The following is a 24,827-nucleotide window of genomic DNA, read 5'->3' as shown; positions in this document are numbered from 1 at the left end:
TATTCGTATGAAATCCTCACATTATTGAATTAAACAACAATGTGATTATTGTATAGACGAACCAATGTTTTATAAACAATTTGCAGATTTGCATAAACGTAAACTCTTATTCGTCTAAATGTTTAAATCAAATACCAATTCAATAATATTTGCAAACAATTATAACAATAACGTTTAAAATTTCAATTGCTCTAGTCAAACAATTGATATATATAAAATATTTATGTGTGCGTATGTGTGTTTAACAAACAATTAAACGTTTTTACTAAGCTTAACTATTTTTAATGTTGCCACAATATTTGTCAGGCACTTGACTTGTGTAAATTTCGCTAACTTTTTACTTTTGAATATACAAACTAAGCTTATTCAACATTTAGATGTTAATAGTATTTAAATAATAAGTCTTACGAATTGCAAAAAAGCACAAAATGAATTACAGGAATAAATGAATATAAATGTATATGTATTGTAAACAACAAATGTTGCTTGTAAATTGAAAACTTTGAAGTAAGTAAATATAAAATAAATAAACTGTAAATTCATATCAAAAAAACTGACAAAAACAAATGAATTGCATTTTAATTTGTTTGCTCAGCAGCAAAACTTTTAATTAAATGCACAAAATAAAGTGCGAGATATTCGAAATTTATCATATATGTGGTTGGCATTTAGTTTGAAATTAATTGCGCTGCTAAAATGATTTAATTTATATTTTTTAGCAATTACCCTGCAGTACGCTGAGCTGCTGAACAAGAAGTTGCGCATACGCAGCATTGGTTACCAATCAGTAGTTAATTCAACATTGCTAGCTTATTATAGTGCAATAAACTGGAATTTAAATTAACAACAAATTCGTACTGAACGGTAGCTAATGCTTATCTTTAAATTTACTCACAGGCTATTTGCTTGCTCTGCTTTGAATTGCAAATGCATCTTTAGCCATGCATGGCAAATAGTTAGAGATACAGACATTTATCTCTAGTACTTGCATTTGAAAGTGCGACAATGAATGTAAATATTATAGCTGCAATGCAATGCGACAGACAAAAACAAAACAATAAACTACAAAGAGCAATGCTTAAGAAATAATCAGAGAGAAAAAATATACTACTGTGTCAACAAGAGTCACAATTTTCATGCGACAACATTTTATGTTCATTTGTGAGTTCACAAGTTGCTAACAGAGGCCACTTGGCTACAAGTAGAATGCTTAGCAATTGCTGCAAAGTATGCCAAACCTACATCAGATGAAAGAAAAACAGAATCTTTGTTGGCAAATGAATGCGCCACACCCCCCCAAGCACCCCCCAAACGGACAGCGGAGTGTTGCCCTAACAACAAATATGAAAGCAAACGGATAAAGAGTAACAAGGACTTGTCATAAGCATGCAACGTATACGTGCTTATAGCTCAGGTGGGCACATTAAGTGTGGCAAAGATAAGTGAGTTCAAGGCTTAGGACTCAACAAATATATAGATAGATAAATTATATTTCCATTTAATTTCGAGCAGCAGCTGTTGTCAAATTTGATTTTGCAATATTTTATGCAAACTAATAATTATTTATAGCAATTCGTGGAACAGAACTTTGTAGCCTTTGATCTTATTTGCTTAAGTTCAACTAAACATTAATCATTCAATTGTGCCGAAGTGATCCCTTACCCTTAATTGATTTATATAAAATGCTTTTTACGAAAGCTACGCAAAGGCAATAAGTTATACAAATTGCTATTTATATATTTGGGCTTAAATTTGTATTTGCGGAATTTTATTTTTGGCCTAGCAAGTCAAACCTAACCCAAGTTCATTGAAAATTATTTAACCAAAAACGCTTTAAATTAAATTTAAGCAACTGCATTGAAAACTGAGTGCGCATATTAATATTTTAATGTATTTAAGTTGCTTTTAAAGAATAAAAAGAAACAGCTATAAATTCTACAATTTGTCATTTACTTATTTATATATTTTGGCTAACAGCAAACTTTTGCTTTTGATTTAATCAAGTTTTTCAATATAAATTTATTTGGCTACAAGCGCTTTAAATATTTAATATTAGTATTAAGACTCACATCAGTGTTAAAGTCTGACTAGAGTATTGATTATTTGCTTGTTTGCATTAATAGGCAATGCGCCCAAAGGGCTGGCGAGAGAAATTATGACACTCTCACTTGCATTCTGATGCACTTGTCCATATGCTCAGACAATGAAAGGCAACACCAGCTGTTCGATGTTGCAAGGATGCGAAAGTGGAAACTCGCTGAGTTTTTAATAGGACGCGCTGCTTGCTGCCTCATTGCCAATGCAGATACCAAATGCCAAGTACATTTTGCTTTTGCTAGCCAAGTTGAAGTTTAAGGTCAAGGCGGACAAGCAGAGCAAACCACTTAAAAGTCGCTACGTGTGCATAGATGAACAGACTGAAAAGCGACCGGACGTCAACAGATTGCTGCCACAATGTTGCAGGCAGCAGCAGCACAGCTGTCCGCTTGAATTATGAAAACAGCTCGAGGCGTGGCGAGGCGCTGTGGCGAGCTTAGCCAGTTGAGATTTTTATGCAGGCCAAACATTCGTCTAATTAAATTTTGCGCCAAGGCAAATGCTTTGCATAGCTTATTCAGTATTTTCATTTTAATTGTGTTTGTGTGTGTGTGTGTGCAAATTTGTGTGGCCGCAGCGACTTCAAAGTAAATTCAGTACATTACGTATACGTATTTTGACCCAATTTATGGCAGAAATCAAATTAATGCTTCACACTTCATAAATCGGCTATTGAAAATGAACAGATTAAAGGTCTGGCCAGCCAATTTTCCATACAGCCAACAACAAATTTCCCAACAGCTAAAAAATACAACAAAGTTGCTTTATAAATATATTAGCACCTCAATTTCCCACGAACTCACCAACACACACACAGACACATGTGTGTGCTGTGCTTTGCTAGAGACAAAGCAAAACAAATAAAAGCTGCGTACTTAGCTGTGAGCATGATATTGGCTATTTGGCATTAATTTAAATATCACGAGCACACATTTTCACAAATTGAGCAATTAAAAATAAACATATGAAATCGGAAGCAAAGTAGCGCATTATAATTATATTTTGCTTAATTAGTTTTAAAGCGTTAAGCATTGCTGAACTGAAAGTTAGTTAAGCAAATATTTTTCAAACGTCCATTGTCTATGACTCAGTTTTGATTTATCTTTGGCTTATCTTTAAGCAAGCTTAACAATTGATATATGATTTTTATTAAAGTTAAAAGCAAATTACAATTACTCTTAAACTTTCACTTAACTCAGTTGATAGCACTAAACATAGCCAGACCTTGAACTTGAACTTGCACTTGAGCGTGATGAGAAAACTTTTCGGCTGTCAGTCTTAATTATTTTCACACCTAACACTTATGATGCTAACAGCTATTTGGCTTATCAGCAAATAGTATTTAGTATGTGTGCATTGCGTTGTGCAAACAAATTCAAGATAAGTGCACTAGACGTAGAAGTTAAAGCGCTAAACATTTTCAGTATCTGTAGCTGGGCCGTGGTGTAAAAATGTGCGCAAAGCAGCAAATTCTGTTGCTTAGTCTGCTGTGCATTGCGCTTGTGGCTGCGAATTCGAATGCGAGCGTAAGTGTTTTCCTTTTTTTTTATATATATAGTTATGTCTATATCTATCTTACAGTCGAATAATATGCTGCAGAGCAAAATTATACACATTGTGGATATGCAGGGCATGCTGGATTCGATTGACTTTAATGCCAGCTCCAAGCATATTGAAACTATAAGCATTGCCAATAATTATAACGAAACGCTGCTTGAGCTGCAAACTGCAGCTACAAAGAAATTGCTGGCGCAGCTTGCAGCGCAGTTGGCTCAATTAGCGTTGCGCTTAGACAATTTGAATGCCACGCTGCTAAGCAAAAATGTTGCAGCAACGAGCTGCTCAACGCTCGAGTCTGTGCAGCTGCTAGTGCTGCCCAAGATTTATCCGTTTCGCGTGCTCTGCGCTGCTTGCAAGGCGGGCTCGGGTTGGATTGTGCTGCAGCAGCGTTTTGATGGCAGTCTGAGTTACTATAGAGACTGGCTGGCTTATCGCAATGGCTTTGGCTACTACAACAGCGAATTCTTTCTGGGCTTGGAGTATGTTTATCAGCTAACTAATTCACGACCCTACGAGCTGTATATAGAGCTCATTGATTTCGATAATCGTCTGTACAGCGCACGCTATGGCAAGCTTCCTTGTAGGCAGCGAAGCAAGAGCAGTACGCGCTCAAGTCCTTGGGCACGTACAGCGGCAGTGCTGGCGATGCGCTCAGCCACAATTTGCACAACAAGTTTTCCACTTATGATCGGGACAACGATGCTTGGACTCGTGGCAATTGCGCTGATTACTATGAGAGTGGCTGGTGGTTCAGCTACGATACAAACAGGTGAATTGCACTATAAATTAACTCACTTATTCAACTGCAAGTCAACCGCAATCACTTCTCATAGCAATCTCAATGGCAGATACCTCAAGCGTGGCTCCAAAACGCGCAAAGGCATTTGGTGGTACACACTGCACGGCTATCAGTCCTTGCAGTCCGTCCGCATGCTCATCAAGCCCAAGTACACATTAGTGTAAGTTAACATTGCACGTATTTAAATATTTATTAATTAATTGTTGTATATTGCTGCATTTAGCTAAGCGTGCCAAACATTAATTGGCACATGAGAGAACAGAGACTTCACTTTAGTGCTCCCTAAGCTGATTTGTTATTAAGCATATTAATAAGTTTAGCTTTGAATCAATTAAAAACGAAATAAGCTAAGATCTTAGTATAAAATTCTGATTCAATTCAATTGAGCACAAGAATGCAAATGAATTTATAAATATATTACAAGTAATGCAATGTAAATTGTAGTTAGAAGCAGTATACATAAATAAATAATAATATTATATAATATTTAAATAATAAAATAAGCACTTTTGACTGTAATTAATTATAAATATTGTATGTAAGTGAGAACACTTGAAGCAGCTTATCGTGTTGGGATAGACAATTCAACTCTTCAGCACTATAGCGACTGAAGCAGCAGAAATATAGAAAAAGCTACGCATGTAAAAAGAATAAAGTTGCTTGCATTTAAATTTATTTTAATCTAATTACACATTGAAAGCGAACATCAAGCATTAAAAATTATAAAACTTTCATAATAAGAAACGAATCTGATTTTTGTTGGCTACAAATAATAAATTAGACAATTAAGCTGCATAGTCATGATTTTTATTAATTGTGCTGCTGTATATATTTTCAGCAATTTATTAAAATTATATATGTATGCATTTCCAATTACTCAGTGTTCATTTTAATCGAACTATATGAATTACCTGTCCATGGCTTCTAGTTAAGGGAGAATGCTAGCAAAAAAAAGTATTAATATTTTTCAGAGAGCACAGTCAAAGGTACTCAGAACTCAGGGAGAGAGAGAGACTGAAATATTTTATCAGTCAGAGATATTATAGCAGATCTCAAACAAAAATATAAGCAAATACTTAGATTATGCAGTCGATACAGGGGAACTGCAAACTTATTGTTAGACCTCGGAATTTGCATATTTTTTATCCGATTGATGCCTATTCTAATATCTTAATGCTCGAATTTCAATAAAACCAAAATTCATTTTATTGATATCATCAAACGGATAACAAATAAAAAAATATGCAAATTCCGAGGGGTACTTATTGTTAGTCACATATTAAAGAGAAGTTTCAATAGGCTAAAGCAAATACTTGGATGCTATAGAACTATATAGTAGATGTTAACGATGTTTACCACACAGACCAACGCAACATGTTACAAATGACAAATCCATGAGCTCAGCTAGCCCAACCCAACAATATTAAGCTCTGCTTTAACTTAAGACGTTGCTACTTGTTATTTAATTTTCAATATTTTAGCACATATTATTTTTTATTTTATTTTTAGACTAGCCCGCATCACTCTGCTATGTTTTATATTCAATTTAATGCAGCTGCTTACAGCTTTGTTGTCTGCAAGGACAATTCTGTTTCAAAAATAACACTTGAGCTTATTACCAATGCATTATGTGTCGGCGGCTGCTGCTGCTGCTGACGCTGAGCAGCAACAACTTTGCATAATCCATAATTTCCCCATTGTCAGCAGCAACTCGCTCTAGCCGCTGGCGTTTGCAATGAGGCGAGCAATGTGCCATCGAAAGCAAATTTGGCTGATCAAATTGAAAAGTTAGTAGTGCTCGCTTTTTTTCTTCTGCTTGTTTGGTTTTGTGGCTAGGAATCGAAGCATATTACAGCAGTTATTGCGGCTTTTGTTTTCAATTTTGCAGAGCAATTGCAGGCATTTGAATACTACAGTGCGCAAACTAAAAGTTGAGTGAAAAAATTGACGCTATCGAAATGTCAGTGGTTACTGAAGCATGGCACACAAAATTCTATAAACTATTTCTATTTAGTTTGCGTTTGCGTATACGTAATCCGCTTGCATTGCAAATTGCTCAAAAGTGCAAAGTTGTTGACTCAGGGCAATAAATTTTTTACTTTTGCAGTAATTGGAGCCAACAAACATTCAAAACGCTGCTTGAGCGAGCAGCTTCGATAAGCTTTGGTCCATGGTGCCGATATACGAATAACAAGCAATCAAAAGCTGTAGCATCAATCACACACAATGATTGATGCGCATGCAGTTGAGTAGTTAGTAGTAACAGCAATGCAGGCAACAAATATTACGTATACGTACGTCGAATATTAAAAAATAAATGCAATTTAATAGGCAGCTGCAGCTTAAATTGTATTTTAAGCTTATTTTAACTGTAGGCGTACACTCGACTCAAAGTCAAATCGATCAAAGTCGACAGCAGAGCGAGAGCGAGAGCGAGCTTGGCGCCAAGTGAATGAACTTGCTGGCCACTGAACTTCCGTAAACAATAGCTCAACGACTGTGTGGCTCTTTCACTTTTGTTTTCCGCCTTTCACACACACATCAACATGGCTAAAATATGTTAGCCCATATAAATGGCTCACGTCATGCTTTTAGGCGCCAGCGCCAAGGCAACAAAAGAAGTAAGCAAAACTATAGAAGCAGCAAAAAGTAGAAACGAAATTTACGCTGGAAGCTGTTCTGGGCGAGTAAATTACGTGGCACGCCCACGTTGTACTTTTATGCTGAACGGCTGGTCATCAATTATAAGCGCTCTGCAAATTGCAGGCGTAAACTTCGTTCGCCTGAACGTCAACTGTGTTTATTGAAAAAAAGAACTAACGAAACTTAAAGTGCGAAAAGCCACACTTAAGCTTAAGCCCAAAAGCTGAAGCCGTTAACGAAATCTTGGGCTCAAATTTCACCACAGCGATAGCATCTTAATTACCACCAAAAACGCAAACAAAAATACCCTCATGCCTTAGATAGACACACAAAGTCAGCAAGTCACTGAACCTTTGCTAGAGGCTTCAAATTCGCTGGGCTATGATTAAGTCAACTCATGTTTACATATATTTTATATATATAATACATATATATGCTTTATATATATATATATAACTTACACTTCGTTTCTTCGTCTTCTTTTGACCCAAATCTATTATTATTGCCTCCATAAATAAACATAATGCATTCATTCTTAGCTGCATTATAACTGAACATTTCCATAGTCTGTACTCCGTTTTCTCCTAAAGTCTTAGCAAACTTATCAGCACACACAGCTGAAAATTTAATAAATATTATTAAGCAAATAAAAAACAAAACAAATTATTTTGTAATGCCTCGAATTGGGCAATCAGAACTACAGTAATTATAAAAAAAACAAAGAATTTCATATACAGCAACAGAAACTTTCAGCTAACAGGCACAACATGTAGCTAAAATATAAATAAATTATACAATTTAGCAAGATTTTTTGTATGCTAATCGTATAATGTGTGACCGATATAAATGCTACTGCAAAATCTGCTCAGTTTTGCTTGAATTATTACAATCAAGCTAAGCAATAAGCTTTGGATTTATATAAGAAATAATAAAACATGAAGGCGTGGCAAACAAACAAAGCTAAAGACTCTAAACTGTCGCTTTAATTACAGCAAATCGAATCATATTTATCTGATAAATTTAAAGAGCTGCTTGCTCAACGCTTCTAATTTGGCCAGCGGGGCTTATTGCGGATTTACTTTAAGGCGACAAAGCCATAACAATTTCCTATTTGAGCAAACTTTATGGTCTCACACTTGCTGGCAATGACCAGCAGCATACTCGGAAAACATTAATTACACACACTCACGCACACGCAGACACACGTACATACTAAAAACCTCTCTTTAACTCACTCTAGCAGCAAAAAGTGTCGCACACCTTGCAAAGCAAAATCAAGCAGGCATTAAAGTTGTCCATAGTCAACTTGGTAATACACTTGGCAATTAGTTAATGCGCTTGTGCTTAGCTTGTTGTGTGCTGAATCAAATTTGCAGCCTCTAGCTCTTATTTTTTAGTTCTTGTTGCTTATTTATTTATTTATTTAATGGCAACTATGAACAGTGCACAATAAAAGAAAACGATTAAAAATATTTTAAGTTAAATTTATACAAACGAAAACTTTTACTTGCTGCTCAAGAATATATATAATATATAATGCCTGCAAATATTGCTGTTACTCTTAAACATTTGATAAAAAATGATTAAAGTGTATGAAGAAAAAAACTGTAATGTTTGTTGCCTACTTTCCAGCGCTCTTTGCTCTTACATTCCTGTGAGTAATTTGAGTTTTTTTCTCTATGTTGCTTGTGTGTTGGTCTATGGACATTGACTGTAGTACGACTTTTGTTAGCCACTCTTTTGCACTGATGTGTATTTCATTTGTCGGCCGCAATTGTGTCGGCTCTAGGGCCACATGGATTTGTCATTTTGGCCGTGTAACTTTTTGTTGAAAAAATAAGCGAACAAAGCAATGTTTGGCACGTGTTTTCATTTAGTTGTTGTTGTACTATATTTTATGTAGCACTTTGTTAGCTCGAAAAATTTATAATGAGCCGCATTTGTTAGTTTGTAGTGATTTGGCCAATCAAAGCAAAAACAGTTTTGCTTTTGCCTTTAAAAATTTACTGTAAACTTAAATGAAAGCAAACATGTTAACCAAAAGAGCATTACAACTTACTTTTTTTTGCAGCTTTGACATTGGCAAAAAAAAAGTAAGGTATAATGATAATTGTGGAAATGTATGTAACAGGTGCGCATTAAAATATATATATTCTTGATCGCTCGACGAGCTGAGTCGATATAGCCATGTCCGTCTGTCCGTCTGGTCGTCCGTCCGTCCGTCCGTCCGTCCGTCTGTATGAGTCGTGTTCCTCAGCAACTATAAGAGCTAGAGAAACCAAATTTGGTATGTGCTCCTTTATCCAGGACACTACGCTTTTTTTATTTTTTATTTATTTCCTCCCCCTCCCCGCAAATCGAAAAAAAACGATATATAAGGCAGTACAAAAATCCTTTAAAAATCTGAAATAAATCACAAAATTTGCCTAGTCATGTTTTTCGACCGATTGTGAAAATTTTAAAACGATCAGATAAATAACATAGGAATTATTTACATTTCAATTTTCAATATCGACAGCGGGATGCACGTGCTGACGCGCCATAGAAACGTCGCTGCCGACGCAGCGCGGCGTCGCTGCTGACGCTACAGCGAAAACGAGCTGTGACGCGTTAGCTGTTTTGTGTGTATGTGTTTGTGAGTGCATGCGTGTGTTTGCTGCGATACCCTAGTCAAATGTGAACGAAAAGAGCATTACAACTTACTTTTTTTTTGCAGCTTGTTGGCTAAAAGTTAACATGAACTTTAATTAGTTAAAAGTTTGTTTAAAAATAAACGAAAGCCAAACTGTATTTGTTTGCTTAAAGTAAAAATATAAAAAAGCTGCCGCAATCAATTCGACATCATGAGTTGCAAATAAAAAAGGAAATATGCATAGCAAGGAAACACGCCAAATGGTGTTAGGCATAAGCCGAAAAAAATGACTCAAATGCTGCCTATAAATTGAGTAAATACAGTTGGGGCCACAAACATGGGCCAGTGTGCGCTCCATACTTTCAGCATTTGCCATTAGTCATTATTGACACATTCTTTCCGCTCGTTTTTTTCTGACTGCTCGCCTGCCAGGCATACTACTTGCCATATTCATTTTCATATCATGCTGGGACAGCCGCTGTCGTCCTGCCCCTAAGTGATATTTCCGCTTGAGTTACCATATTGTTAACATTTTTGTTTGTCTTCCCCTTTTTCGTTGACTAGTAGTGTTTACGTGTTTATATTTACGTATACGTAACGTATGTAAGCATCGCACCATTAACTTGATTCGAAACGAGCTGCATATAACTTGAATTTTCAAAGTATAAGCTATGGCTATTGCTATAAACAATAAGTTGAACAATTAGTGTTGGTCAAACGTTTAAAAATAAATAATTACAAATAAGTTAATAACAACAAACTTAGCTGCATAAGCTCCATAGCTAGATAAAGTCACAGCACTTACCTATCAAATTGTAATTAATGAACTCGCCAATTAACTTGCTAACTCATTTTGCTATCAGCTTAATTCCTTTAATGGCATTTCAAGCATTTCACTAATAAACTTTCAAATAAATAAACTGCATTAAAATTTTTCAAATTTATATGTTGTTGGCCAAATGTATTATGCTGCAGATTTATTCATCATTTATTTATTCAATTAGCTCGAGCATTAATAGTTTATCCAAGTATCTAAATTATATACACTTGATATTTTGCCGCTATAGCATTTTTGAAATATATTTGCATACGCTTATAATTTTCTGCATTTTTCTAGCTTAAAACGAAATAAATTCTCATCACTTAGACAACAAACACTGATGTACAAAATATTGTAATTTAATTTAATGAATAATTAACCATTGAATTTGCTACATAACCAATTAATTTGATTTGTTAGTTAAGCTGGACATTAAATATTGAACCAAATCGCTTTAATTCTATTCCCTTTATAGCCAAACACACACACTGAGCTCTGAGCTCTGAGCTGCTTCAATTAGTAACGCAGTTCTTGGTTTGGCAGCTGCTTGGCTCCAATCAATTTTGCTGTTTGTTGCTACCTGCTCATTTACACTGAAGGCAAATGTTTTGGGGTGTTGGCTGGTTGGAAGGGCTTGCGAACTCATTATGCTGTCACCTTAATTATTATTTTGGCATTTCAAGCAACATTTAATTATGCAAAATATTTTCTTTTGTCATTTAAGTGCACGCAAGCGTTGAAATTTATGCTGAGCGCTGAGCTCTGTGCGCGCTCAGCGCTCGGAGTGCTGCTGTCCTTTTATCCCTGAGCGCTGTGATTTCGGCTTAGCTACCTTTTTATGGGTGGGCTGGCTGTGCGTTAGTTGCCAGGCTATAACGCCTGGTTGCCGCCCAAATTGTCGACATACTTAGTTTAGTTTTGTAGCCGAAAACAATTTGGGAAACAGTTGAGCAGCTGACTCGCATTTCTTTCTATTTACTTTGTTGAGTTTGTTGCTATTTGCTGTTGCTCCCACTGCTGTTGGCTGTTGCTGTTTACACAGCGCCTTCTTTTGTGTATGGTTTGGTTTTGGTTGATTTTGTAACAAAAATCGGGAAAACATTTTTGTGCTTTGCTCTTTGCTCCGTTTGCAGCCAAACGGCTGCTCTCTTGTTTACTTTGATCAACCAATTGCAACCCAATCTGGGCAACCAGCAACTAAACGTCTAACCAACGAGGCGTTGCCTTAATTGAGTTCACAATAAACTTTGCAACTTTTTCGCTTTCGGTCAGCGCCATTAAATAAACATTTACACTCGATTTAAATCAACAAACAATTGCACATAGTATATTTGTAAGCAATTTGGCTACAGGACATGCTGCATTTGTTCCACTAACTGTTGCCATTAAGGCCGCAAATTGTTAAATAAATTCGACATGGCTGTAATTTTTATTCATACTGATTCAAATACGCTTAAGTAGTTTGTATAGAATTTAAATATAAATGTTATTAGCGACGTAATTTAATGTATCAATGCTTATCTGTTCATCCATTTATATTACGCATACGAACTAGAGTCTGTTTAAATTGGTTGCGTAAATAAAATCCCGCAGAAACTTAAATGTTATTTAATATCAATTTTTTTATTATTATCTATCTATTTAACTTGAAAAATAATAAATTTTTTAATTAACTTTTCCAATGCTTTGTAGCTTTGCATTCAATTCAATCTTTTCACTTAGACATTCAACTATCTACCGGCGGATCTGCAGGCGCAGTTGCAACAGAATGAATTGCATTGTCCGAAGCCGCAACAAGGAGTCGGAGCACTTCCATCCTCACAGGCTCCTCGATAGCCAAAGCAACAGGATGCATTAGCCTGCCAAGGCAGCATAGCTAGCATAAGCCACAAAATTAAAAATAAACTTGCGTATGGAGCGTTCATAGCGAATAATGCAACAATAATGAATAAAATATAGCAATCATTTGTTGATTTCAATAAAAAACAAGCTTGGCTAACAGCTTTAGCAACGGCTAATTCGAAATTCTACATGCAATTTTAAATTATTTTATATTGTTCGCAAAATAAATTCCACGTCTGTCGCACATTCTAAAGCAAAAATTTTGAATTTAGAAAATTTACACTAATTTAAAACCAAGAAAAGGTTTTGCATTAAAACTTGCAAGCAAAATTCAAACATTAAACTCTTTAGTTCAATTTTTTTGATGATCTATTTTTAATTTTTCCATTTACTTAATTCTATTTTTGTTTTAATTGCCGTTCGCTGTGTCTTACTTATTCTATTTTCTCGATTTTCTGCCACCGATCTGCAGTTACAATTTTTTTTTTTTTTTTTTTGCAACAGAAATAATTGCACATGCCTATGCCACAAGCATCGGCGGTAAGGATCCGTCTCTGCATCTGCCATTTCTAGGGCGGCAGCAATACGCCTGCGTCTGCCAGGGATGCAATGAGCAGATTAGCCATAGCACTAAAAATATACAAGTGAGTTTAGAGCTCATCTCAAGCGAATTCTTTAAGCAATGAATACAATGTTGTTAATAGTTGTTTAAATTTGCAGCAGTGTGACTAACAATGTTAAAGCGCTCGATACGCCCAACAAAACAAAAACAAATAAAAAAGTCGATAATATTACGATGTTGTTTATTAAATTATAAAACAGCTGCACTCTGCTTAAGTTGAGGCAGCAAAAACTTGAGAAAATATTTTTAACTGTTGCTAAATTTGTTTTAAAAAATTGTAATAAATTTATTTCAATATGTCATGACTTGCTATAAATAAATTAATAAATAAATTTATTTTTATATGGCACAGAAATTATTTAATAAATAAAATTTTGGCAAGCATTTCTAATACAAATAAATAATTTTTAGCTGCTCTACACATTCATGACAATTGCTCGCTGTGCTGTTAAGATCTTAAAAATGCTTTTGACGTACTTAGCTTATTGTCATAAACAACTTTTTAAATATCTAAGCAATGTAAATTACAGCTGCATAATAAACAGCTAAGTACAATCTCAACGTTTTGGGCGGTTATAAACAGAAAGTCTTTATAAATTCGGTTGAGTTCTGTAAAAGGTGTTTGCAGCTAATAAGACAAAATCGTTTTCCTTTTGGCATGCAAACCCCACAGACAATGGAAACTCGTTACATTTTCCATGCAAAAGGTCATACAACAGTTGGCTGCGTTGCCAATTTGTGGCCTGGGCTTTGAAACTTTCGACATTGTTGTTTTAAAAGGTGGCAAGAGACTGAACTCATTAAAATTGTAGAGGCTTGCAAAAAAAAAAAAAGTTGTTGTTGCTCTCGTAGCCGCAGTCAAATTTTTATGTCCAGGTAGCATTAAAATTTCTAATGTAAAATGCAATTAAAGCCTAAATGTTGGTTTTGTTTCTGACATTCTTTTTTCGTCACATCCTTTTCAGTTAGGGCTAATGCATAAATTAGCCGCTGGCGTAGCAATTAAAAAAAGTTTTATACTAAAAGTAAGCGTTTCATTTTATTGCAGCAACTTTTTAATTGCCTGCGATATTTTGATACAAAATACACAACACAAACTTTATGATGACACTTTATTTTCGACAGCGAACAAGTAAACTAATAAGTATGTAATTATATGTTGCGTGTTTTTAATATAATAGACGAGTAGTTAGTGCTGCACTTTGATCTTGTAGCGCTTGTTCTCGAGAAGTTGCGGGCGTGGAATTTGAAGTTCTGCTTGCATTTTTCAGTGGATACAGACGCTGGTTGAAGAGTCTGAAAGCAAAATAAAAATTTAATATAGAAAATATTTACAATTAAAACTTATATTAAATCCGAAGTCATAAATAATGAAGTTTTTATTCTGATATAAACATTTATTGTATCTGCTGATTAAATATTAACACAGACACAAAGTCAATTCAACTATTGCCAAACTGAGTGGATTGTTTACATTCAAAATGTCAAAAAGCATGAATAAGTTTATAATTAAACGATTACAAAAATGTTTGCTATACAAAGTCATTTCCACACTAATAGCAATACTAACTTTTTAAGCGTACATTCTACTTTAATACAATTAATTTAATTGTTTAGCAAGCTATTGCAACTATCAATAAAACAATCCTGGACTTCTGCGCTTCTTTTTCTCGGAGTGGCAAATTAGACGACAAATAAAATATCAACAATAGATTTTAATAAAGATTGTTGCATCCAGTGCTGCCATTTTTTGATGAGGAAAAAAAGCGGTTTCTGGCTGGAAGGCTTGAATGAAGTAAGTTGGAAAATTGGAGAGAAAGTGAAGTCAGCGACCTTTTTTTAGTCAATCAAGGGCAGATTGAAAAAGCTGCTTTCATTTTCAAAAAAAAAATTCCTGCTGCCCGCTGTTTTAAAATTTTTCCTGCATTCTCACTTTCAAAAAAGCCCGATCTGACGGGAAAAAAGCGGAAATGGCACCACTGGTTGCATCATCGATGTTTCTTTAGTACTTTGCTTAAGTCTTTAAATATTCTACATTTAATGATACGACTCTCATGCTTATGCACAAATTGCATTTGACTGTCATAAATATTTTTGTGTGTCTAGGCGGCTAATGAATTTATTTAATCTGAAAGACTTTAAGTACCTGTTCGCAATTGAATTTCGCTTGCAATTTGACAAGTCGCTCAAGGAGACGAAAAGTTCACGATGTCGTTTCAAATTCAATTAATTACAGCAGCTGCGCGTGCTGATCGCCTGTGCCAATGGTTTTTAGTACGGCACGTGATAAATTAATTAAAGCCGAAAAAAGAAAAAAACACATAATACTTTGCATATTGCCTGCCGCGCTGGGCAGTGACAATTTTATGCTACGGCCACGCCTATACGCCCACGCAACTGTGGCAGCTAATTGAGTTGCGTCCTAACGCATATATAACCATTTTATTTGGCATTGAGGCATCGGCTTCGGCTACGGCTTCAGCGTTAGCTTTGGCTTCAGTGCGGCAAGGCACGCGATTCGGCGCTGACTAATTGCAGCAGAGCCCAGCGGAATCAATTGAATGAAGTGCTTGCTTTCAAAGCTTCATTTGCACTCTTTGCACACAGCTCAATTTAGTTGGGCTTGGGGCTAATTAAAATGCGCCCTAATCAGCGTATTAATCTTTGTTTTCGGGACACAAAGCACAAAGCCCAAAGCTGGAGCATCATTTAGTAGCTAGAACTCATCTTTTGGAAATTATTCTACTGCTTTTTGTGTTGAGTTGTGTGCTTTCTTTTAATAAATTAAGCCAAACGCTTGGGCATTTGTTTATTGTTGCGGGATTTTTGCACGCTTTTGTCTAATTTTCCACTTGACACGAAATATTATTAATTGGTCTAGACAAGAGCCAAGGCAGGCATGAAATGAAAGCAAAGCCAAAGCCAAAGAGCAAAAAGCGCAGGACTAATGCCCAAGCACAAACAAAAAAAACAGAGTTCATTTAAACATTAATAGTTAAATTTTAATGCTAAGCAGAGTCAAAACAAAAGGCAAGCAAAGTTTCAAATATTTATAATCTACGTGAATTTTTAGGCTATAGAATAATGAGATAAAATGTAAAAGAAGATTTAAATTTTTCGCGCGACTCTCAATGGGGAATTCGCTGCAACGCTTAAACTTCTTTAACTTTTTGCTGCCACTCTTAATTTTATTCTGCTTCTTGCTTTTTTTGGCAACTTTTTTTCACTACTTCTTGTTCATTTAAAAGCCATTAACCAGGCCTGACTACAATTATACCAAAGAACTTAAATCAAAAATTTGTAATTGCCGAAAAGCCTTTTAAACTACATTAATTCAAATATAATAAAAATGCAATGCTGATTTAAAAATATGTGTTATCATATTATTTAAATTCTTAATTCAATTTAAAAATATATATTCTGCTAGCTCTGTATTTATTATTTAAATTCTTTATAGTTCAACAGCTTTCAAGTACCATTAATCTATATCTAATGTTTGTATAATAAAAATGCAACATGCTTATTTAGCTTGATTATTTACCTAGCTCTTTATTTATTATTTAAATTCTTAATGGTCGAAAAGCTTGCTGAGACGTTAATCTAAATCTAATTTTTGTAGAATGCTAAATATTTCAAAAAATATATTCTCCTAGCTCTTTATTTATTATATCTCTTTATTTATTATTTAAAAAAAATTAAAAAAAAAAAATTTAAGCAATCTCTATTTATTATTTAGAATTCTCAATGGTCGAAAAGCTTTCGTACATTAATTCAAATTTAATTTTTGTACAACAAAAATGCAACATGCTTATTTTAAAATATATATTTACCAAGCTCTTTATTTATTATTTAAATTCTTAATGGTCGAAAAGCTTTCTAACTAAATTAATGTATGTATAATAAAAATGCAGCATATAAATTTTAAAATATTATAACTTATTGCATAATTGCTCTCAACTGCAAGTTGTTGCAAGCTAAACCAATTTCAAGCTCTTCTTCTTGCCACTTGCTCATCCCACCCCAAAAGAGTGCTGCATATTTTCTTCTTATGCACACATTCAGTTTTTACTTGGTTGAGCGCACATAAAATTGAAATAATTGTAGCACTTGCGCGAACTTTAGCTACAGCTACTTGTTAATTAATTATAATGTGCAGCATTTTTCGCAGCAAGTTTTATGTCTTATTAATATTGCAGTAGCAGCTAACAATGTTTGCCTGGCTGCTGCTGCTGCTGCTGCCAAAAACCACCAAAAGCCAACGCAGCCAAACACAAACTACAAGAGTTTATGCATATGAACATGCCATAACCATTATGAGAAGCCAGCAACTTGGAAGGTTCTTTGAGGTAACGTTATATGCTAATATGACAGCAGTAACTAATAACAGTTAACGTGAATTTACCTTGAACTAAACGTCACCTTAACAATCAGCAGCTAGACGACAAGCAAATCAGCAGTCAGTCAGTCAGCCAGGCAGCCAGGCAGCCAGGCAGGCATAATCCATGAATATTTATAAATGCCTATGACTGACTGCTGCGCTGCTCTCCCACTTCAATGGCTTATTGGGTATTGTAGTCGTTGTCGTTGCGTATCTGGGCGCAAGTTTTACGCACTCCTGAGCACATAAATGATCACAATCGTTCACAAAACATTCAGCCGAGCGTACAGCTGTAAAACAGCAATACGCACACATGTAAGCAAAGATTTCTTGCACGTAAGGAATGCAGCATGAGATTCATGGGCGTAGCCAAGCTGTTTGTTAAGGGGCGGCACAAGTATTTCTCATATGTCGCATATGTCACATTCTGTTTAATGCTCCTTGGTACTAAAAGTAAACTTGCAGCATTTCATTACATTTTATTTTTCGTAGCTAGCACAAGTGTTGAAGCTAAATAAATTACATGCAATAAACTTATAAACTAAATACCAATAAAGTTACGTTTATAAAATGAACTTGCAAGTAAAAGTAAAAGAATTTGAGTTTGTGTCTAATATAATAAGCAATAACTTAAGTTGGTTAACTAATTTCTAAATTTAGACAGCAGCAAACTTAATAAAATACTAAATGCAAAGCAAAGTTGAGTATACGATATAACTAAATTAAATTAAGTTCAATTTAAATTGCACACAGGCATTCAATGACGTAAGAAAGGTTAGCTAAGTATTTTCTCAATTGAAGACACATTAGTAGGCAGTGTTGCCAGAATTAACTGAGCTAAAATAGCTAGATTTAGTTATAAAAAAAATGCTAGCAATAGCTAAACACGAAATTAAAAATGCTAAGCAATAACTTAAAAAATTCGTTACCATGTTAAATACTTAAAATGAGCATGCATATCAGTAAATAAAACAATGATTATTAAATGATTGTTATGCTTATTTAATTGAACTTAAAATCTATTGCTAGGGTAGTAATCAAATCACTTTTAAAATAATCTAATTTCTAGCAAATAGCTAATACATTTTGTAGAATGCAATCTAATAGTTTTTCCAGCTGCAAAACTACTATATCTAGCTATTATCTAGCCATAAAATAGCTAAAATGGGAACAGCTCTCTAGAGTGAGTTGTATTAATTCACTTCTGCCTCTCCTTAGGCTTACGCCCATGCTTAAATTTCTTGAAGCATTAAGCTAGATAACTATATATAGTATATTATAATGACAATGAGCGAATTAATTTGACTTTGAATTCTATTGCTAAGCCACAACAGCTGCGCTATTATTTTATTTCTAACTTATTGCAAGAATTTATTGATACACATTTAACAATTTGTTTGCCAAACAATATAAAATAAGCTCAACTCGCTTATCAATATTGTTACATGATACGCACTGAAGCTAACCAAATATTATGGTAAAAGATTATTCTGTGTATTCTATAAGCTTTAGAATATTTTGAGTAGCTTGAGTGAATTTTGCTATCTTTGGTTTCAAGCAGCTCAAGTGTTTAAGCTTAAGATGTCCACAGAAATAATTTATGCTGCAGTTACTACTTACTTATTATTATTATTATTACTTATTTTAAAAGCATGTAGTTATTTTTAAATAATTTTGCACATTTTTTTTAATAGAGTGACAATGTCAGCGCTTTCGTTATGCATCACAATCAGTGTGAACAACACTTGACAATATTTGTTATTACTAGTGAGAGTAGTTTATGGGATTGATATGTAAATAAGCATTAGCAAAGTTTTTTTTGCAGAGCTGCTTGGAGCTCTGCCTGTCATGCAAACTCAGCGTATGATAAATGGATTTTATGCTTTTCGCGCGCATCCGCATCCGTGATTCGATACGAAATATCCTCGTTTACAGCTGCATGTATCAGCTGCTGTCGCGAAGTTCTGATTGCCACACAAGCAGAAAGTTTTTGTATATTTTAACAGTAAAGGAGCTGCAGCTCTTTAAGCAAAAGTCTTTAAACGCAGCAGCAATTTAATTGAAATAACAAGCATAAACATAGATTATAATTGCATTTAATTTACGCTTTTGTTTTTTGCTACATTACACATTAATAATGAAATGCATATAAAGCAATCAATTAATGTGAAATGCTAATATTTGCATAAAATGCACAAAAGTTTTTAATTCATTTTTAAGCCCAGAAAAAAGCAATGCGCTCAACTTTTTCTTTGTTTGCTAAGCATGTTGCCTGAGAGTTACATTTGGCTAACACGATATTGCCATTAAAATGATTGAGCCTCAAAATTCAGAGCAGACAGACAAAATATTTGCCAAGTAAACGGATTAAATTTCCGCATTTCCAGCAAATTTTAATTTTAAGCCAGCAACATTAGCCGCATACGCTTACCAAAAAGTTGGAGAAAGCACAGCCTAGCCAAATGACTGACTGACTGTTAGCGCATAATTTTATTATATTATTTAAATGGCATCAATGTAGCATTGAACTCTTTGCAGGGTAGTGCATAAATATTAATCTTTGAGTGCGCATCGTAATCAATTTAAGCAACATTTTACTCACACTTTGGCAGCTTTTGGCAGGCAACCTTGAGTTGTTTGATTTATGCCACAGTCATATGCTGAGCGTGTGGGCGTGGCTGCGACTCCCACGTTGCGCTGCTTTGGCAAATTCAAATGCCAACTTTTTAACTTAAGCGCAAAGTTCGTCAGGTTGACGCATGTATGTCTGGCAAATATTTGCGTGCAAAAATATTGTGCGGCAAAGTTATATAAATTCTTGAAAAATAAATAAATTCTTGAGTGCTGTATATAAGTTTTAAGACTTAGTTTCGCTTCGACACGCTTTATTAAAATTTGATTAAGCAATGCACTCGAGCCGACAGCAGCTGTATTTGCTCTGTCTTTTGTTTGTTTAATTAAATTCAAATGCTAAATAAATAGCATTGAAATTAGAAGCTTTGAACTTGTGCAAATAGTATACATGACTAAATACTAAGTAAAATTTTAGCTGGCATGCAAATCAATTTCAATTAATAATGAGAGCTGCACAAATAGCACAACACAAAATAATTACGTATACGCCACAGCACACTGATGAATGTTTATTGAGCCGTCCATATCATTAACAGTCGCCTGCATGTCACACTGCTATCGAATGATAAACTGCAAGACAGCCCACACACATCACACACAACCTACACCACACACACATTCACAAATATAGTTTGAGACATCATGAAGTCACTTATTGCTGTGCTCATAGCTATATAATGGCTCTGCTCGTTGGCTAGCCTTCTTACAAGCTCGTTACAATTTATGCTTTGTTTGTATTGGCGCGTCTTGTCGCAGACACGTCGCTTGGCCAAATTGTGGCAACACCAACTGAATCGAGCGCTTGTCAAAATAGTTGTCAACTGACGCTGCTTGCAACATAACCGCAAATATCAAAGTTATAGTAGCCATTGCAACAGCGTCTGTGTGTCAATTAGCTGACAAGTTGCTTTATTAACAATAATTGTAAGCCTCAAGCTACATTTGTAATTGTTAACGCTGTCACAGCTCATTGCTTTTTAAATATACGCACATTTAATTTAATTATTTACCAACTGTAATCATTTATGCAAATAAAATATTTACAAAGCATATAATTAAATTTCAATTTACATAAGCTGCAGGTTTTCAAGTTCACCAAGTATTGCTTTAATTGCAGTAATAATTAAATAAACTTATTTAACGCGGCGTATGCGTAATATCAATCAATTGATTACTGTAACCAATTTCTTATGCTCAGCATAAAGCACTGTTAGCTTATTTATTATGCTCACTCATTTCTCTCGCTGATCCGTAAACTAATTTATGCAACCGCAGTATATTGATTTCTACTTGACCAGCATAAATAATTGAATTGAACCTTGCATAAGAAGAAAACGTTCAGTTAAGCGAAATGGAAAAGTTTAATTGCTCAATTACAGTAAAGTGCGTCTAATTGTTTATTAGAATATTAAAATCTTAATTATTATTATTATTGCAATAATTTATTTATAAAACCATTCGCTTTACAATTGCTTTATATATTTGAACTTGTCTTGCTGCTTAGCTGCATTTTCAATTCGAAACTAAAACTAATAAAATATAATTTGATATCTTTGATGTAATAGCTGCAATGAACTGAAAACTTTAGTAAGAATAAAAAGCATTCAAACAGCTTTAAGCAAACTGAAATGAAACAGCAACTGATTTCGAACTGAAACTGTTTTCAATTTACGCGGAACCAAACAAATTGCAAACTGTAACTAATTTTGAATTTATGTGCAATCAAGATTCATTTCAAAATGTTCTTAGTATTAGCTGTTGACTATGATTTTGATATGCCAGTTCGAGCTTCAGATGAAAATGAACCACCCTAATATGCATAATACGAAATTAATAAACAAGCAAGAGCAGCTATATAAACAAGCCAGCAAAACTGATTAGCATACATATCAATGATTATTCTGAGCTTGATAAAATCAGCATCATGTATGTTGCTTAAGCTAGTTTAAGAAACAAATATTAAAAAAAGCCCCATACCCAATTGACCTGGCAAAAGTTAATTGATAAGGCAAAATGTTTGCTTGTTTGTGCTTTGAATTTGTCGTTCAAGCTTAGTTGAATTTTAAACGCTCTCGTAGACAGTTGTCGTCGTTTGACAGGCAAAACAAAAAAATTCAAATCAAAGCACAATCAGTGAAGAATTCAAATGAATCGATACAGCTCACTTGTCACTTTGCGGTTGCTGTTGCTGGTGCTAGCTGTGGCGTGTGGCAGAGTTGGTTGTGCAGAAAATGCCAGCAGCAAGGTGCAGCAGCAACAGCTACCCGAGGTGCATGGCAACAAGTTTCATTACTTTGGCTTTGGCAGCAATATGCTGGGGCAGCGCATACACGTGCAGAATCCAACGGCGGTGAGAGTGGGCGCTGCTCTTGTCGAGGATTACCGCCTAGACTTTAATGATTTGGGTGGTGTTAGGTGGAAGGGCGCTGTGGCCACAATTGTGCCCACGAAGGGCGCGCATGTCTGGGGCACACTGTGGGAAATCGGCGTGGAAAACTTGGCCGACATTGACAAGTGAGTGATAAATTAGAGGCGCGCATTGAGAGTAGCACTAAATAAATTTTCCTAACCTACAGCCAGGAGGGTGTACACCAATCACTTTACAAGCCAATCACAGTGAATGTCAAACTAGCTGGCCAAGAGAATTTGTTGCCAGCACGCGCCTATTTGATGGTCGACCAGCCGCAGAGCAATTTGCATGAACTAGCGCCAGACGCAGTGCCCGAGTCGCGTCAGCCCTCAAAGACCTATCTCAAGGTCATGGTTGTGGGCGCCATAGAGAGTGGCATACCCAATGATTATGTTGATTTTCTCAAGCGCATTAGACACAACAACAGAACCGCAGAGGGCTGGGAGGAGCGTCTGACACAGATCAAGAACTTCCAGCTGTAGCAAAGTTTCAAACCACAAGCAGCTGCCAGCCGAGCAGCTGATTAATTAAACTGCACAACAAATGAAAATATTTCTGTAAACCAGCAAATTAAATTCATAAATTCGCAATTAAATTCTGCACTCATTCAAGCGTTAATTATACAAATTTTGCAACAATTAAATTTACTTATTGTTATAACAACCCTGTTGTTTAGTGTACACCGTAGCATTGCTTTGTTGACATTCAGTATCATTCTGTGCTTGTGCTCAGCTGTGCATAAACAAAATATCAAGTTATTTAACAATTAAGGCAAATTAAATTAAAACGTTAAGCAATTCAACATTAACGTTTGTTAAGCACCAGCATAATAATAAAAGCAATTTATTGGTAAGTTTTATTTTAAGTGAAAATGCATAGTTTGCTGATAAAAATATTTGCTAAAGTATAACTATGATTGATAAGCAAGGTTGCCATATCAGCAAAAAGTATTGTTCCAATTTATTCTTGACTACACACTAGCTATTCTAGTACAGTTATTTAATTACTCTTTAAATATTTAAAACGCTAAAACAGTTCGCACATATTGCATATTATTAAGTTTATTATTAAATCAAACACAAATCTAAGGCTAGCACTTAGAATTAAAGTTGGCAGCCTACTAAAGTGTTTGCTTGGTTCTAAATAAATAAATGCTAACAGCGGTGCTTGCAACCATTAGCAAGTACGCTAGCAATGACAGCAACCAGCGCCAACCAACATGTTCGAGTTGCATCGAACCTGTGTCATAGACAAAAGCTAACATGTATAAATATTTGCATTGTAGCAACTTGGCACGTTTTTTGTATTTATTCAGCTTTATGCATGGGAGAAAAATTCTAAAAAATAATAAATAATTTTTAAAAAAATTCTGATAATTAAATTGTAATATTACATGTTGTTATATACTCAGACTGAGCTGAGGATTCTAACAACAGTTTAAACATGGCTAATAAATTTTACTATTTTGGCTTTGGCAGCAATATGTTAGCACGTCGCATACATATACAAAATCCTACAGCTAAGCGCATTGGAGCTGGTAAACTAGAGGTAGGTTGAATATAACAATAAGAAATTAATATTAAAAACTTTGTTTATTTGTAGAACTATCGTCTGGATTTTCAGGGCATAGGCTCTAGCAGATGGCTGGGAGCACCTGCAACAATTGTGCCTACGCCTGGCTCACATGTCTACGGCGCTGTTTGGGAAATTGATATGTGTAATCTTAGCGACTTGGATAAGTAATAATGCAGTTCAATTTAAATTAAATAAGCGCTTACCAAAATTGTTTTGCAGTCAGGAAGGCGTTTCAGATGGCATCTATATACCCATCAGTGTGGCCGTGCAGACTTTGCATGATAATTCGCAGCTAGAATGCCGTGCCTATCATCTGAGCACACAGCCCGAGAGCGATTTACATGCAGCTGGAGCGCTTAACATTCCACACAATCGTCAGCCATCCAAATCGTATTTGAAAGTGCTGGTCAAAGGCGCTGAGGAGACAGGCGTACCTCAAGAATATCTTAAATGGCTTAAAGGACTCAAGCACAATGACAATTATGTCGAGGATATGGAGCAGATATTGCAGCTGGAGCAAGTCAAACTTGACCAATGAGAACAAACTCAATGTAACTTTGCATTAAATGGTCTTAAGTTTGTGACAAAAATGAATTTAATTAATTTTAATCACTTATTTATGATGATTACCAATTTCCTGTCTGTCTCGAGCACTAGACACAAAAGTTGCCTCAACATTTTGGGCACTGCTAAAGTGCAATTAAACTGCAATTTACCGACAAGCAGACAATGATGCTCCAAAGAACTCTTTCTTAGCCTCTTGGCTGTGCACTCTCTTAAACTCTTTGTACTAATTGCATTTTGCTTTTGCTGCC

At 35.1% G+C, this 24,827-nt stretch overlaps 3 protein-coding genes across 3 annotated transcripts; all 3 read left to right on the top strand.

Moving 5' to 3' along the window:
* The first annotated feature begins 3,539 nt into the window (after window positions 1–3,539).
* LOC117134782 (angiopoietin-2-like) lies at window positions 3,540–4,846 on the top strand. The gene is made up of 4 exons (XM_033293545.1): window positions 3,540–3,623; window positions 3,679–4,426; window positions 4,491–4,616; window positions 4,680–4,846. Exons 1-3 carry the CDS (start codon window positions 3,549–3,551, stop codon window positions 4,613–4,615), a joined length of 948 nt encoding a protein of 315 aa, XP_033149436.1. The 5' UTR covers window positions 3,540–3,548; the 3' UTR covers window position 4,616; window positions 4,680–4,846.
* Window positions 4,847–22,092: 17,246 nt separating this feature from the next.
* Window positions 22,093–23,035, top strand: LOC108598796 (gamma-glutamylcyclotransferase). The gene is made up of 2 exons (XM_017985540.2): window positions 22,093–22,541; window positions 22,604–23,035. The coding sequence occupies exons 1-2, from the start codon at window positions 22,174–22,176 to the stop codon at window positions 22,917–22,919; spliced, it is 684 nt and encodes a 227-aa protein (XP_017841029.1). The 5' UTR covers window positions 22,093–22,173; the 3' UTR covers window positions 22,920–23,035.
* A 56-nt stretch (window positions 23,036–23,091) lies between these two features.
* On the top strand, window positions 23,092–24,592 carry LOC108598797 (gamma-glutamylcyclotransferase). The gene is made up of 4 exons (XM_017985541.2): window positions 23,092–23,286; window positions 23,849–23,985; window positions 24,040–24,176; window positions 24,232–24,592. The coding sequence occupies exons 2-4, from the start codon at window positions 23,881–23,883 to the stop codon at window positions 24,548–24,550; spliced, it is 561 nt and encodes a 186-aa protein (XP_017841030.2). The 5' UTR covers window positions 23,092–23,286; window positions 23,849–23,880; the 3' UTR covers window positions 24,551–24,592.
* Window positions 24,593–24,827: the final 235 nt, after the last annotated feature.

This window comes from Drosophila busckii, chromosome 3L (assembly GCF_011750605.1).
Source record: "Drosophila busckii strain San Diego stock center, stock number 13000-0081.31 chromosome 3L, ASM1175060v1, whole genome shotgun sequence".
NCBI classification, from domain to species: Eukaryota; Metazoa; Arthropoda; class Insecta; order Diptera; family Drosophilidae; genus Drosophila; species Drosophila busckii.
The sequence above is the reverse complement of the archived record's forward strand: the minus strand, read 5'-3'. Positions and strand labels throughout refer to the sequence as shown.